Here is a 16,214-nt window from a genome sequence, read left to right as displayed (position 1 = left end):
GGGGGGGGGGGGGGGGGCGGGGAGTAAACAACTGGCCATGTGGTGATTTGCTATCAGCTGAGTTCAAACCACAACAGTAACGAACACCATTCAGCATCACGTGAATGGATTCTAACAAAAAAAAAAAAAGCCCCCCAAAAGAAAAAAAACCAAACAATTAGCATGTCAAGGTTTCACTTTAGAACACTGTACTGGGTCTGGCTGAGCTGGAATTGGTTTTCCCCTGTGGCAGCCCTCACGGTGCTGTGTTTTATGTCGGGAGCTGCAGGGTGTTGGTAGCACCCTGGGGCTGTGGCTGCTGCTGAGTGGAGCTCACACAGCACCAAGGCTCTTCCCGACATTTCCCCCAGTGGGACGGGGTGGGCGAGATCTTGGGAGGGGACACAGCCAGGACAGCTGACCCCAACTGACCCAAGGGATATTCCAGACCACGTGACGTCTGCTCAGTATAAAGCTGGGGAAAGGAGGAAGGGGGGTGGGGGTGTCACCCTTGGTCCTCCGAGGCAACCACTACATGTATCAGAGCTCTGATTCCTGAGAAGGCCCAACACTGCCTGTTCATGGCAAGGAGAGAATAAATCTGTTTGCTTTTTTTGCTTTTGTGCGCGGACCTTTGCTTCACTTTGCTTATATTAAAATTGCTTTTGTTTTACCCACAAGTATTGGTTTGTTGTTTTTTGTTTGTTTTTTTTCCTATCTTATTTTCTTTCCCCTCTTTGCCCTGTTGAGAAAAAAAGGGGGAAAGCAAGGGAAGTGATAGAGCGACTTGGTGGGTACCTGGCATTTAGCCAAGGTCAAACCACCGCAAACACAAACTATTATCTGCTGAAATACTCAGGGTAAAAATGAGATGGAATTTGTGTAGGTAGTTATTTGCACCGAGTACCATATTAAATTTAATGTAAGTGTCCCTGTCATGGCTATGTGATGGACTGACGGAAAAACACTCTTCACCAAGTACAAGGAAAAAATACTATTAATGCAGTCATCAAAACTGTTCTCTTGTAACAGTCTAACCTCAGAGGTCAGTTCTCTTAAAGGAGGCTGGAAATGCTGGCTGGCGTCGCAGCTTGACAAACAACCCAATGCCATCTAAAATGACAATGTCAAGCCCTTTAAAAATAAACATTTAATTTCAGTATATTTTGGGGGATTTTTGTTTTGTTTTGTTCTTGGCTTTTTTATTTTTGTAACTGTCTGCTGTTTCCAGCACCATCTCAGAGGCTGGAACGTTTCATTCCTTCCTCTGACGATTTTGTCATTTTCCACTTGGCAGATCCTGACCACCACACCCCGCTGCTCCTCACAGCACAGCACTCACCACTGCTGCCTTCTTATTTTCCTTGTTTGTTATCTGTATCGTCAGTGGGATTTACAGCCCTGGAATGTGATTTCTGAATTAATACACATTTTCTTTTCCTAAGGAATGCCTTACTTTGCAACCATAACTATGTAAAAACACTTTAATTTTGAATAACGAGCGGGCGGTGGCTCTTTTGAGATAAATCAGTGATGCAGTTTAGAAAACCAAGGAGGCATTTTCATCCGACTGCAAAAGTTTTAAAATCAGGTAAAGTTTTGGACCTAAACTATGCCATTTGCCTTCCTTTGCAGATTAAGAATTACTTTTAGTTTTACCAAGAAATATTCTACTGGTATGAACTACAGAATTTTTGAAATTATTACGCATATTTACGTTTTACTTCTCTAAATATATTACTCATTTGTTTAATTCATTCAGGAATCTACCATACTGTCAACCAACTACAGTAATCCAGAAATATTTTCTGTGTATGGAAGGGGCTTAATCACTAAGCCACACTTTCCTGCAAAGCTTCAGTATTTTTGATTGGTAAAAAACATTTCTCATTGAAATAATACTGAAGTGAAGCCCAAGCCCTCCTCCATATATAGGACTGTTAAGTTAATTAACTTTTCAGGACAAAACGCTGATCACATTTAATGACAAGATATACTGTTGTTTTCAGGACAGCTCCAGTGGTAGCTCTGGTGGTACAACTGTGTATCTGGGGTCAAGCTTAGGTGTGAAATCCTTGAAGTTCTTAGATGCTTCAGTACCAAATACATCTAAAACTTTCCTGTTCATGAGAGCAAACCTGAAAAACAAGGCAGTGAACAAATTATTCATTTACTCTTTAAAAAATAAATTTAAAAAAAAGTATTTAAAATATTAATATATTTATACAATTATTAAAATGATTTCACTTCATGAAAGACTATCCAAAACTTTGAAATACAGGCTTCAGCCTGCGCTGTTTAGAGAATACAATTTTTAAATCTTGAGCAATAAAGATTACAAAAATAATTTGACAAGTGTGATTAACAGTGCTTTGTGTAGATATACATTATATAACACACCTTGTGGAAAAGGGGGAAGGAGAGAGTTCTCTTCTACTTTTAACTTCATGAAAAAAGTAAAAATAAAAATGTACTACTCTTCTTTCTCACCCCAACCTCATAAACTCTGGCCATGCCTGCCCAACTGTGGATAACAATTTTATGTTACAATCTATTATGTTACAATCTATTTCCATCTCTTTAGTCTTCAAAATTGTTGAGTGAAAGACCTATGAAATCCCAAAAGAATCTGCCTCTATGGAGAGAGTGTCAAAATTACTATTACAGAGCTTTACTTCAGATAAAATAAATGAGTAGAATAGAATTTCTTTTCCCTCCTCTCTTTCAACTGAAGTAACTTAAGGATTAGCACGAGAGGGAAAAATGCAGCCAAAACTGGACATCTGCACTGACATCATCCCCGTATCATGTTTGTACGGCCTCAGAGGTTGCCTGCAGACTGCCTCCAGGCATCCCAGGGAAAGCTTCCCACTATGTCTAGCAATGTATTCCGTCGCCTCATGTCCAGCTAAGAGTGTACTTTGCCATGGGGGGTGTAGATTCAACATCCTCCAAGGACCGGCCTCTGATTTCACTTCTATTTTTACAGTCTGGAGAGCTCACTGACACAACAAACATTACCTTTTATAATCCCACTCATAAACTGATCTACATCAAGCTTTGGATGCCTTGGTTCTGCCACATAATACATCGGTATAAGTGTACGCTTCATTAAATTGTATTTTTATGAATCAGTTACAGCAAAATCTATTTTAAAAGGTAAGCATTTTAGATACCTGCAGCAGTTAGAGAAAAGTATCCAGTACGATAAAAATATCCAGTATGATATTACAGTGCAAATTTATGTTTATAATCAATGAATATTTTTTAGTTTTCCAAGAAAAAAAAACACCTTTCCCAACCAAAATAATGTCCTATAAAAAATTACTGAATATTCAGAGTATTCTAGGAAATATTCTGACATTTCTACTAATACTTTTAAACACATTAATACCATGCTGTCAGCCACTGTACATATTGATTTCTTCAACCTGCATAGTTGTTTACCAGATACTTCATATTCCACTCAAATTTGAGAGCATTCCAACCTCCAAGTGAACTAAAGATAAAAAAAAAACTTTCAAGAAAAACACTCATCTGCTGGTCTTAACTAGACTTAAGTCTTTGTTCCCGTCATTAGACTAAACCTAGCAATGACACTTCAGTAGCAAAGAACTTCAAGCGGACTGGAAACCATTTGAAAAACAACGTAAATACTGAGAACATTAGCCCATACATACTCCTCCTACAGGTCTGCTGTTGACAGTGAATGACACAGAAGAGCGAATGTCATCAATGACGTGTTTAGACAAGCCATAACAGAGCCCTGATTACATACCTGCCCTTTGTTAGTCGTAAAAGAAATTTCCAGTACGAAGGTCTCAGATTCTGAACTTCCATGACAGCCTGCAAGGAGAGAGAGTATCGTGTCAGAGCCAGCTGATGGCATCATGCAGAAGTTTCACTTGCTACGTTACATTGCCGAAACCAGTGAAAGGATAGTTGTGGAAATATATATATATTGTTTTAATTTTTTTTACATCATCTCATGCTTCATGGACAGAAAGCAGCTCTGACCACCTGCTGATGTCCAGTGCTACCAGCAGACAAATCACTCACAGCTGAATTCAGTGCTGCGTATGACCACCACCAGCACAGACTGGTATTTCTAGAAGTCTCTTTCAAAAGTGGTGGTAATTAATTTTGATCTTGTTGAAGACAAAGCAACAATAATTCTTATATTCCTACACGCATGATTTTGCATTTGTGGATGCCAAATTTACCTGCTCTTTTATCCCCCACTTGATCTGCATTTTGTGATCCACCATTTCTTGTAGTCATCTTTATCTTAAATAACGTTATACACCAAAATCCTTGTCTTCTCTCTGTTCCATTACTTTCCTAGGTCACTTATAAATATAGTGAATAACAAACATCTCATCATAGATCCCTTTGCTAATTTCCCTATTTTTCTCCCTCCCAAACCTAGTAATTTATTTCCATTCTTGGGCCCCTTTTCCAGCTAGTTATTAAGTAATGAAAAACCCATTCCTCTTTTCTCATATTAACTTTATTTCTGTTAGTCTCAATGACCCTGCCGATACTACTTTGGACATCTCAATGCTGCAGACCTTCAGGAATATTCCAAGTATTAAAATATCAGTTCACTTTCATACCAGAATTAGAGATATTCCCAAATACATGGGAGCAATGAGGAGTAGAAGTGGAAGTGTTCTGTTAAGCACAAGACAGCAGGAGACTGCTTTAGCGTAATTTTATATTTTCTTTATTGAGTGGTACAAAAATATATTTCATTATGAAAAAAATGACATTCCAGTAGATTTAGAAAGGGGGAGATGTCGTGGAATAATGTCGAGCAATTTGGGTACCACTGAAGAGGATGCAGCTGATAAAGGGACTGGTGGTGAAAGCATGTAATTGACTTGGAAAGGGCAAAAGATGATAGCTACAGTTTGTTTCGAATAGAAAACTTCAGATTTCCTTGCTAATTTTTTGCAGTCCCTTTCAAACAGGCAACTTGAATTCAAGTTAGCTGAAAGTGAAAAAGTCCAGTTCGTTTAAAGAACATAAAACAGTACAATCTGTTGTTTGTCTCCTTGAGAAACAGTCCTTTCATACACTTGTGAAAGTCCAACGTATTTATATCCATCTTCTGGGTCAAGACATTTTGTGATCCTTTCCAAAGAATTCAATGCTTTGTAGAATATATTCAGTTATAAGCACGTAAGAAGTTATAGAAATGATCTTCCCACAGCGACACTCAAAGCAGGATTCAGGAGCCCCAATTCACAGCTTCTTGCCAGAATCACTACATCACACCATCTTTTCTCTACCACTGTATCCCTGTGCTCCTCATTTCATTCAACATTTGACTTAAACTAGAACTTCATGTTCTGTTAGAAGGCAACATACTTACAGCCTGAAAGCATATTGATGTAGAAATGGCATAGATGATGCTGTCCGCATGAGGAAAATAGGGAACTTTCCCTGCTTCAATGCCTTTGAAGTATATAGTCTATAAAATAAACAAGAAATGCTGAATGAAACAAACAAAGTAGCTTTTTACTTTTTACCCTTTCAAAGTAACATGTCAACCTTATTAAACTATGCTTGTATATTTTTGTGTATGTCCACAATTGTGACATTGATTGAAATAGCTTATAGAAGTTATCCAAGATCAACAGAGAAAGAGGCTATTAATGTATAGAACAGGACCTAGCAACAGCTTAGGTGTTAAAGGGTAGTACGGATCTTAAAAAAGGGAAAGTTTGCTACATTAAATTCTTCATTTTAAAAAAGCAGAAGAACAATGCAGTAACTATTCCAACAAAGTGAATATTCACTGTTCTTAAACAGCTTGAAATCACATACTTTTCTTTCTGTGAAAACATGTAAAGTTTATTTTCCTGAGCACAGCTTGACCTTCCAAAGCAGCACACGCCTCTTTGGTCAGTTACCCTTGGCTTGCGTAAGATGATAGAAGTAGCAAAAATAAAAAAAAAAAAAAGAAAAGAAAAGAAAAGAAAGAAAGAACACACAGCACTTTTCTTCTTTGACTGCAGCCACAATGTCTCAAAGTCCAGAGAAAACCATCAGCAATACAAGATAATATTGTTTTTTTACAACTGGTGTTCTAAAAGTCAATATGGATAACTCAGATTTGTTTTTATATAATGCATATGTGAACTACCTTCAGAGCTTGATCTAGGATTGCAAGGAGCAAGAATAAACAGAGTATATCTCCCTTTTCTATGTTTAATTTTAAGCTTAAAAAAAAAAAAAGTTCCTTCTTTTTATATTCTTTGAAATGAATTCTCCTCTGGTAATGGAGGTGGATAAATATCACTAGGGAATGAGGCCCTCGAGGTCTGCAGGAGAAAGCTTTGTGATTCGGGGATGATGCATAATAAGAGAACGCTCTTATTCCAGTGGTGGTGTTGGGGAAATAACCATGACTAAGTCCCAATTTTATGGAAAAATCACAGTAAGAAATCAAAAGGTGGTTAGCAAAGTATAATCAACATACCCAAACTCTACTAACTTTTTTTTTTTTCCTTTGGCTTCTAATTTTAACAAGTCCATAGAAATAATTCGAGACTGAAAAATGGTAATTAGAATGAAGTTCGTTGCAAAACTGGAGATTCAATCAGTTGAAATATACTGACAAACAACTCCAGCTACAGACTAAAGCCTAAGCTATTTTGAGTTATCTTAGACTGTTGAATGCCAAAATTATGGAACAAAGGCAGGAAGTTAAGCTGTAGCTTTTGGCAATAAATCTGCAATTAAGGACTAGTTTTGATTTACGTTTCTGGCAGAACAGACTTTCTTGGAACTTTCAGATTTAAAAAATCTGCAAAAGCTACAAAGCAAAGGGCTATGAGGAAATTTAAAAAAATCATGAAGACTATACATGGAGACCAGTGAATAAAGGACTTTTAAAATGAGTTACAGAAAAGAAAATAAGAAAGAAATGAGACCACAGAACGGCAATGCCTCTTGGCATACATGTACTGAAGTACACCACTGCCACACAACTGGAATTATATTATACTGGAATTGTTTGACAAAGCCTGTGAAGTTAATTTTCTTTTTCTGCCTTGAAAAAATAGATGAAATGAAGAACTTTGTTACGAGGGTAGTTTCTTACCTCTACCAATTTGGATACCAGATACATAGAGATAGTAGTACTTTTGTAAAACATCATAGAAATTCCTGCTAGGCATCCTGTAACAATTAGAAAACAAAAGTATTGTTAAGATTGTGATTTACTGTTGCTGTCGCAGTATGTCAGCTCAACAGACACTGCATAAGATTATGCTTTCTGTTGCTACAACAAAGTTCACTGATGTTCCTCTGCTGCCCATTGAAATATGTTTTTTGTCATTAAAAAAAGTTTTGAAACCCTGAAATAAATCTGTAGTTCAGTGCTCAGGAGCACAGCACTGAATTTTCTCTCCCCACAACAAGAGAGACTCTCAGGTTCCAATACATGATAGATGGCACAAACAGCAGGGAAGGGCCTGTACCACCACCCAAATGTCATGGCAAAAGGGTCCTTCTATGGAGCCAGTGTCGCCCATCCTTTCAAACGTGTATTGTCACGTATGGAAGTGTCAGTATTTGAACCTCCCATTCTCTACAGTTGGAAAATAAAAGACAAGTTTGCATTTGTGCATACCATCATATATTGTCCTTGATGCTGACCATAAAAAACACACCATTTGTCTGAATTTGCCTTATAATTTTAATTGCAGCTCTTTCTTTGAAGCTACTTTCAACACCGCCGTCACTTTGATACAACCTTGACGAACACAGTCCTATTTTCATTGCAGAAGTCTGAACAGGTTACAGGAAGTGAGGGAAGAGAAATAATTAGAGTCCCAACAGAGGCAATATAAACTTCTTGTCATGGACTCACCAGCTACAAGTGCATGAAGTTCATCGTCTAGGTTTCGTACCCAACGCAGGAAGCAACTAGTACCCTGTAGGTGAATAGAGAGCAGGATCAGCCATAGTTATTTCTCTTTCATTACACAGAGACTGGAGATATCCCGCTATAATCTAGTAAAGCACACAGTATGTATTAAGAGTGTAGCGTGATAATGCCCATAATCCACAGTCCCTGAAGCATTTCAGTGTTTTAATTAAGTTTTCCGCTACCATTTCTTTCAAAATCAGAGAGCAGATCAACCTAATTTGAATACCAATCTAACTCCAAAGCTGATCTTGAATTCACATCATCTTTATTTGCTGTACTTGTCTAGACTCTCCTACGATAGTCTGTTTTCAACTACACACCAAACACCTTGAGATTTTTCCATACATCCAATGAATTCTGGAACCAGGAAAACACATTAATCTAAAAAGTTAGAACTGTGTATGATTAAAAGACACAGTAAAACACATAATAACCTGTTTGTTGATACAGACAGTATACAGCTGTTCAGGCCAGAATGGATGTAAGTAATTGTGGCTTAGGCTGCATTAAAATATATTTCATTTGGATGACTGCAGATTACCAAATGATCCAGATTGTTCAACATCTGCCACATCTTTTGCATTGTTTACTCAACTGTTTTGGAAATCCATACTTTGTCTCCAAATTTTACCCCTGGTAAATGTCTCTTTGCTTCTAAATGGTTCAAGATCTGCTTAGTAAGGCCAAATCCAGCACCGATGGCAACAAGAGAACATTATATAACTCAGTATGACAGCATGTTGATGTTTACTTTGAGATATGTGTGTCACCTTCTTAATCCATCTAATATATGCTTTTCATGGAATCAAAGAATGATTTATGTTGGAAGGGACCTCTGGAGATCATCTGGTCCAGCCTGAAGCAGGTCTAACTAGAGGAGGTAGCTCAGGAATTTGTCCAGTTGAGTTCTGAGCAACTCCAAGGATGAAAAATACACCGACTCACTAGGCAGCCTGTTCCAATATTTGGCCACACTCACATGAAAATTGATTTCCTTATAGCTCTTTGGAATCTCCTGTATTTCAGTTTGTATCCATTGCCTTTCATACTATCACTGCACACCTCCAAGAGGTGTAGGTAGCAATAAAATCTCTGAACCTTTTTTCTCCAGCTGAAAACCCTGTTCTCCTGGCTTTTCCTCACACACCATATGATGCAGTCCTCAAATCATCTTGGTGGCCCTCAGGTGAACCCACTCTTGAAAGACATTAAAATTAAATAAGAAATCAAGGAATATCTGTGTCCAAAAATGGACACGTTACCAGAGATGTGATATCACTAGCAATTTTACAGTGCACGTTTTTATTAAATAAATCACTTGTAAAGCCATTGATCCATTGCAGTTATGACAGACAATTTTCCCACTAAAACTTGTAAACTAATTTTAGAAAGGAAACAAGGCTACCATGGCCAACTTATTTTCTGCAAAACCATATTTGTTGACATTAACAGTCAGGGTAAGACAAAATATTAATACTATACCTACTACAATCCTACATGTCATTTTGGACTGCTTTTAGGGACATGACTGACCTTTTTTTATAGCCATCCATAAAGCAATTCCTTTGGGTTCATTTTTTTTTTTTTTTTTTTTTTTTGGCTGTGGTCCAAACTTTTGGAATGACTAGAATCTCTGCTGCTCTACATGCTTATTTCAAACTGTAAAATAAAATATAATGCAACCCAAATCTGTGTAAGTTACAGAATGCAAATAGTAACAGGAAGGAACATAGCATCACAGAATCACTTAGGTTGGGAAAGAACTTGAAGATCATCGAGTCCAACCATTAACCTCACACTGCCAAGCCCACCACTAAACTGTGTCCCTAAGCACCACATCTACACGTCTTTTAAACACCCCCAGGGATGGTGATTCAACCACTGCCCTGGGCAGCCTGTTCCAATACTTGACAACCCTTTTGGTGAAGAAATTTTTCCTAATATCCTATCTAAACTGCCTCTGGCACAACTTGAGGCCATTCTCTCTTGTCCTATTGCTTGTTACTTGGGAGAAGAGACTGATACCCACCTCACTACAACCTCCTTTCAGGTAGCTGTAGACAGCAATAAGGTCTCCCCTCAGCCTCCTTCCTTTTCTTGAGGCTAAATGACCCCAGTTCCCTCAGTTGTTCCTTGTAAGACTTGTGCTCCAGACCCTTCACCAGGTTTGCTGCCCTTCTCTGGACACGCTCCAGCACCTCAATATCTTTCCTGCGGTGAGGGGCCCAAACATGAACCCAGTATTTGAGGTGTGGCTTCACCGGCTGAGTATGTACTTAATAAACTATAAATAAAGGTCAGAGTATGTCACCCTTGTAAAATGAGTATCTATAGAACTAAATTACACTTTGCAACCGGAGCTTTTAAAAGGCAACAAAATAATTTCAGTTTTTGCAATTTAAATATTTTTCTCTGAAGGCTCTTTTCTTAGAGTTTGAGCAAAATTTCAGTTTTCAAATAAACTCTGAACAGCCTGTTTACACTCTGCCATCAAAAATTGTAAACTATAACCTTACAAAATCTTGTCTCTCAATCTGACTGGAAGTGAAATGCTGTTTTGCTTACAAATAACACCTGGGTTTTTTTTTTCCATTTTCAGTAAGTAACACCCCAAATAATTTAGAATTATTTTAACTTTGCAGAGCAAGTAAAGTGGCAGTTGAAAAATGACATGTGTGATTAAGAGTATAAAACTGCAAAAGCCACTTCAGCACTGCACTATGCAATATATTCTGCCTTAGGGTGTGTGCTTCGTCACATTCCCTTTTGGCATAAATAAACATAATTTAATTAATTCCAACAATGCTGTATGAACGCGTATCAGTTCACAATCTGTCATCTTATATTGGTGCAGAAGGGTAGATTTCCAAATGGTAAACGCAATGTCTCCTCAGCTGCACATGATGTATGCTCTGCAATCTGCTGCTATTTAGCGTCAAGTAAGAATTCCAGATATTTGAGCCAAAAAAATCTGCAAATGCCTTCTTTCTTGGCAACACTGCTGCTACTGCAGTCACTACTCGTGTCTGCACTAAAATGTTTTTGTGCAACAGCAAGTCCCTATGAGATCTGAAATCACTTTCTCTGAAGTACTCCCTATCTCCTGATTTTGATACCATGCTGCAAAATCTATCTGGTTTACTCAGAAATGACAGAAAAAACACACAGAACGGAAGACTAGTTTTCTATTTACAATCTGATTATTGCAAAACTGTAGAATGTGTCAGTGACATGCAGTAGCAAACAGCATCGGTAATATTAAGCAACTAGACTTTTTAGCTCTTCATGATATTCTGAAAAGTGAAATAAAACACATGGAATTCACCATTTCTGTATGCTATAACCTTACTTTGTATATACTGACGAAAGATCCCAGAAAAGCTCCAAGCTGGAAATTTTCCTTGTTGTAGAAGAGGGAAAGTAACCGGGATGGTTCTGTAAACAGATGCCGGAAAGTGGATGGAATCCGAAGGCAACACTGGATCAGGTAACCAATGCTAAACATCCTAATGAAGCCCTAGAGAAAAGAAAGAAAGATTTTGTGGTAAGAAACCACAAATTCATAAAAAGGAAAAGCAAAAACATCTATGGAAGTACTTATTTTTTACATCAAGCCATTTAAAACCGACTCTGCAGATACTATGTAAAATGCATCCCCATTTTTAACTCAAGACCAGGTTCTTTTTCCTCATCCCCCTGTAAAATAGCAAAGGCAATAAAATCATAGACAATTGACTGTCCTTTAATTTCTGTGAATATCTTAAAGGCCTCAAGGGACAAACTCTACTTCTGCTCCAAAATTCTGTCGTTTGAAATAATCCTGATGACTTCATTTCCAGGTTACTGACCAGCTTTCAACCACAAATGGGTATATAGAGAAAAGTAATGCAGTGGAAAAAAAGAGCACTTCTACACTCAACTGTCTGGAGAAAGCACTAAATGAGGAAAAAGTCCACAAAAAATAAATTTCAGAAAGTGTGAGAATTAGAAATTGACCCTGATGGCCTGGCACATGCTCACATACTTTCCCTCAACCAAACTGGAGGCTGTGATCCTGCAGCAAAGGGCGAAACTGGAAAGGAGACTATGTGCAGAGCTACTGAGAAAGGGTGACATGGGTTCCAATGATTTTTTTCTTACTACTCCACCTTGGACACAGATCTGCTTTTTTATACCACGTCACAACACCACACTTTGACTTTTTCTTTCCAAATTCATCTCTCCAGATTCTTATAACTTTCTCCAAAGCCTCCCATCATTATTCTTACCCTACGGCTGAACTTCTCGAATCATTCTGAATAAAATCTATCCATTTTTTGGTTGGAAGACACATTATCTGAAAACTGTCTGTGCAGTTAACATTGGCAAATAAGACAGTCACCCACTGCTCATTTCTGTAGTTCATTTTTCAGAAGATACTCAGGGACACCAAGACAATCTCATTTACAGGGTTAACTGGCAGAGGATTTCATTGAGCAGCCTTTCAAATTCAGAAACTCAAAACATTTTTGTCTTCTACAGGACTTTATAATGCATTATAAAGCTCATAAAATTTTATTGTGGTTAAACATCCAGTAATAAACTCTTCCTGAAGCAATTACTCTCCCTGCTACTCAAGATGTGGTTTATGAGAATCAAGTGGAAGAAAATATATTGTGTCATCTAATGATCCAGTAGCTATGAAAGAAAAATTTCCACTTCTTCATCTGCTCTCTTAGGTATGTAAATTGTACATACTGAACAGCTAACAACCCAGTGTTTTCTGATCATATAATGGAACTGAAAAGTATGTAAGGTAGGCAGAGATGGAAATGAACTGTGAATTCTGTGTAGTTAAAATGTCAAAATTAAGATGAGCATATATTCACACCTAAAATGAAGGGGTACCCTGGTATGAAGTACATAGCCCTCGTCTTCCAAAAGTTGAGATGATTATGATACCAGGTTCCATTACATAAAAAAGGAAGTCCTAAAACCAGCAGTTATGAATAAAGTCCAAAATGAGAACAAACAACATTATGGTATGTTTGACATTTTCATCCAGCTGTAGGAAAGGTTAGTCTGATGGGGTGAGGAACACTACATTAGGAAACACATTCCAACTGGAAACACTCAAATATATCTGTGATCTTTTTTTTATGATAGCCGACTTAGAAATGCTGAACTGAAGGATTGAGGCTTAGCTATGATGTGCAACCAAACAGCAGTAAGTAGTGCACAAAATCTTTTTATTTAGCTCATTAAATCAACCAGGTGAATCCATATCACACTTATAGGTATTTTTCAGAGTCAAAGAAAGCATTACATGCACAATATTGTAACTATTCTCTTCCATAAAAAGACCTCAAATGACAATGGAGGTAGAAAGCAGCAGAGTATATGCAGGACACTAGAAGCGTAAGTGAGCAAAGAAAACTACCAAGAGCCATTTCTCCACAGACACTGAATTGGGACACAGATCAGCCAGAATTAGCAGCACAGTGAAATTACATATCTGCAAAACTCACTGAATAAACTGAAACAGATTTCTTAAAAGGTTAATAATACAGTCAAGATATTCACTATAACCTGAATTCAGAAAAGCATGTGTGTGCACATAAACAGATCAGTAACATATCAAAACTGAGTTAACCTGTTGCAATAGATTAGGAATTAGTTAAGATATTTAAAATTTGTTCTGGGTATAGAGTAGCCCATGTTCCTTCAAGAGACAGAATGCAGAGGCTACAATCACCAGAAAATAAGCTCATATTCTTTTTGGTCATCCTAGTCACTAGGTTAGTTGTGAGGGTTACCTGCTGTCATCTGCAGCATCAGCAGAAAAAAATGGACAACTGGCCTACTACTACTGTAGGCTAGTGTCTCCTCATTGTAATTTCAGGCTCATTATATTCCATCACTCAGATCACCTCTCTATCCATGAAGTCTCACATAGACAATCATTCTTCCAGCAGATTATGACAGTTTTCTATGGAGAAGAGGCGTCAGTTCCATTACGAATAGTCTACCAGAAATCTTTACTTGTTTGTTCTAACCATGCTCATAAAATAATACAGTGTTATAAGGGTACTTATAGATTTGACTGCTGAGCATGCAGCACAGAATGAATAAGGATTTTGTGTGAGATTAATATGAAGCTTAGAAAGCAAGTCTGGACTAACAGTAGTTAAGAGCTAATTACTCTAAAATATGCCTAAGTAATGAAAGACAGCACTTTACATAAAGTGCAGCAGACTGAAGCTACACCAAAGCACCCATGAAAAAAGCAGCACACTAGAAGATGCTGCCATCAGCAGAGATCTGGAACTGCAGCATTATCAACCCATAAAATCACTTCTGCTTAATTTTAATCTTTGTTTTGAATATAATATTCACTGCAGTCTGAAGGCCAGATACTGATACCTAAGGGGAAAAACAGAGTACGGGGCAAATGAAGGCGCAGGGAATGTTTGCTCCCCGGAGGATGCTGACCAAACACAGATGACTCAAGAAATGGGAGACAAAGCGGGCCAGGAGGCACTGAACAGCAAACTTACTGGGCAAGGCACTGAACAAGCACAAAAGAAATGGAGAGACCATGTCTCCAAAGATGTTATGCCTTGAAGAAAAGAGCCCATGAATGAAACATTAAGTGGACTGACATAGTGGTGAGAGATTGTAAAATTCTAATTTTAATCTGAGTTCTGTTAAATATATGTCATACCTACAACAGAAAAATGACATAACTATCCTGAACTATTCGTGAATGCTCTACTGCATATTCTCATTGTAATTCAGCAGAACAATTAAGCACCATCTCAAATCCTATCAACATCAGCGCAACTTACGTCCACGTTACACAGTGGTACACTAATACACGGCAATGCAAAAGGAGTGTTAATACAACACAAAAGGATGTTGTTAGTAAACATACATGAATAAATGTTGCACTAGATCTGATGCTAGATTTAAGCATAGCTCTTCTGAGATAACATTATATAAAATTTTTATTTTAAAAAGTTATTTTTGAAAGTAATATATATCAAAAGCATCTGGAGACACTCTAATCCATTTTTGCTGCTCCGTATATAAAATCCGGTAAATTATTATGTGACTAAGAACTTCTGGAGTCTTACCAACTCCTAAAACAGGCATAGCAGGTGGTACCACCTGTGCCAACCCAATACCAGCCAAAAAAAAAATCCCTACACAGTACTCCTCTGAAAAAAAATGCGCTGATCACATTAATAATGAAGGATGAATTATGCCACCGGACATAAACAACTCTTCCTGGGCGCAGCAACTGTGACCAATCTCTCATTACCCTGAGCCCTTAAAATAAATGAGTGGAGGAGTGAGCCCAGCGCCCAGCAGCAGCGTGCCAGCCCCGGGCAGCTGCACGTGCGTCAGGGCCGCATCGCCTGCCGAAGCAGCACATTCCAGGTGCTTTATTTAGGGTGGAGTCACAAGTGGGCTCGCAGCGAAGTGCACCACATAGTTATACGAGTTCCTTGCTTGCTAGTCCATTTTTTCCCACACATTTGATGTTATTCATTCACTACAGCTGATCTGAAAGACAGAACTTTAACCCCCCCACCACCCTGTCCTAAATTGAGAAAATCTGTTTTCAGGCTTGTCACATTTTCAACAGAAGAGGAATGAGTGACAGGCTCCTTTTTCACTTCCTAAGTATATGCTTTTTCTGACTAAAAACTTTTACCCTGTCTTTGCCAGAGTTTGTCAATCTAACTTTTTCTGCACTTACTTTAATACAATATGAGATGCAATTATCTCCATAGTGTTTACAGCATCTATGCCTTGGGCCATGTTTGCACCTGCAAAAAGCACAATGAAACACATATTAACTTGTAGCTGTTTTCAGCATCATCGACAGGAGACTTCATAAATTTTTCTTGCCTAGAAATACATAAGGTGCTATTTTCCCACCACTCATTTTCCCCATTACCCATTGAAGGGCACTGTGAACTTTTATGATGCCATAAAAGGACAATAAAAACTAACAATACTTTAGCTGTACAGCAAGAAGTGTCTGCACACTTACTTGCATCCAACCTCTTGCCATGCTACACATTAAATATGAAATTAAAGAACAAACTTTCTGTGTGGTCACTACGGAGAAGTGATGTGACCCTTCCTGGTTTCTCTCAGTTCTGTGGTTCTGGAAGGATATTTGACCAAGGATCTGTTTGTTATCTGTGTCCTTACATCTTTCATACCATGTAAGGTTCACTGGAGGGCAATGCAGAACATACAAATGCAGAGAGATACCCTGTGAGACTTCTCTCAGTTACAA

General features: G+C 38.0%; 1 protein-coding gene across 1 annotated transcript in view; it reads right to left on the bottom strand.

The window, feature by feature from the left end:
* Positions 1-1,159: 1,159 nt before the first annotated feature.
* TMEM135 (transmembrane protein 135) overlaps positions 1,160-16,214 on the bottom strand; it is a 168,684-nt gene continuing 153,629 nt past the window's right edge. Inside the window, exons 8-14 of the mRNA XM_026850620.1 lie at positions 15,666-15,735; positions 11,271-11,438; positions 7,862-7,925; positions 7,091-7,167; positions 5,357-5,455; positions 3,758-3,825; positions 1,160-2,117 (exon numbers count right to left, since the gene is read on the bottom strand). Of these exons, the coding sequence (XP_026706421.1) occupies positions 1,985-2,117; positions 3,758-3,825; positions 5,357-5,455; positions 7,091-7,167; positions 7,862-7,925; positions 11,271-11,438; positions 15,666-15,735 (679 nt within the window). The 3' untranslated portion in view covers positions 1,160-1,984. The remainder of the gene's footprint in view (positions 2,118-3,757; positions 3,826-5,356; positions 5,456-7,090; positions 7,168-7,861; positions 7,926-11,270; positions 11,439-15,665; positions 15,736-16,214) is intronic.

The sequence above is a fragment of the Athene cunicularia genome (assembly GCF_003259725.1).
Source record: "Athene cunicularia isolate RWA chromosome 1 unlocalized genomic scaffold, athCun1 chr1_part1, whole genome shotgun sequence".
Classification (NCBI taxonomy): Eukaryota; Metazoa; Chordata; class Aves; order Strigiformes; family Strigidae; genus Athene; species Athene cunicularia.
This window is presented reverse-complemented; position numbering and strand designations above follow the sequence as displayed.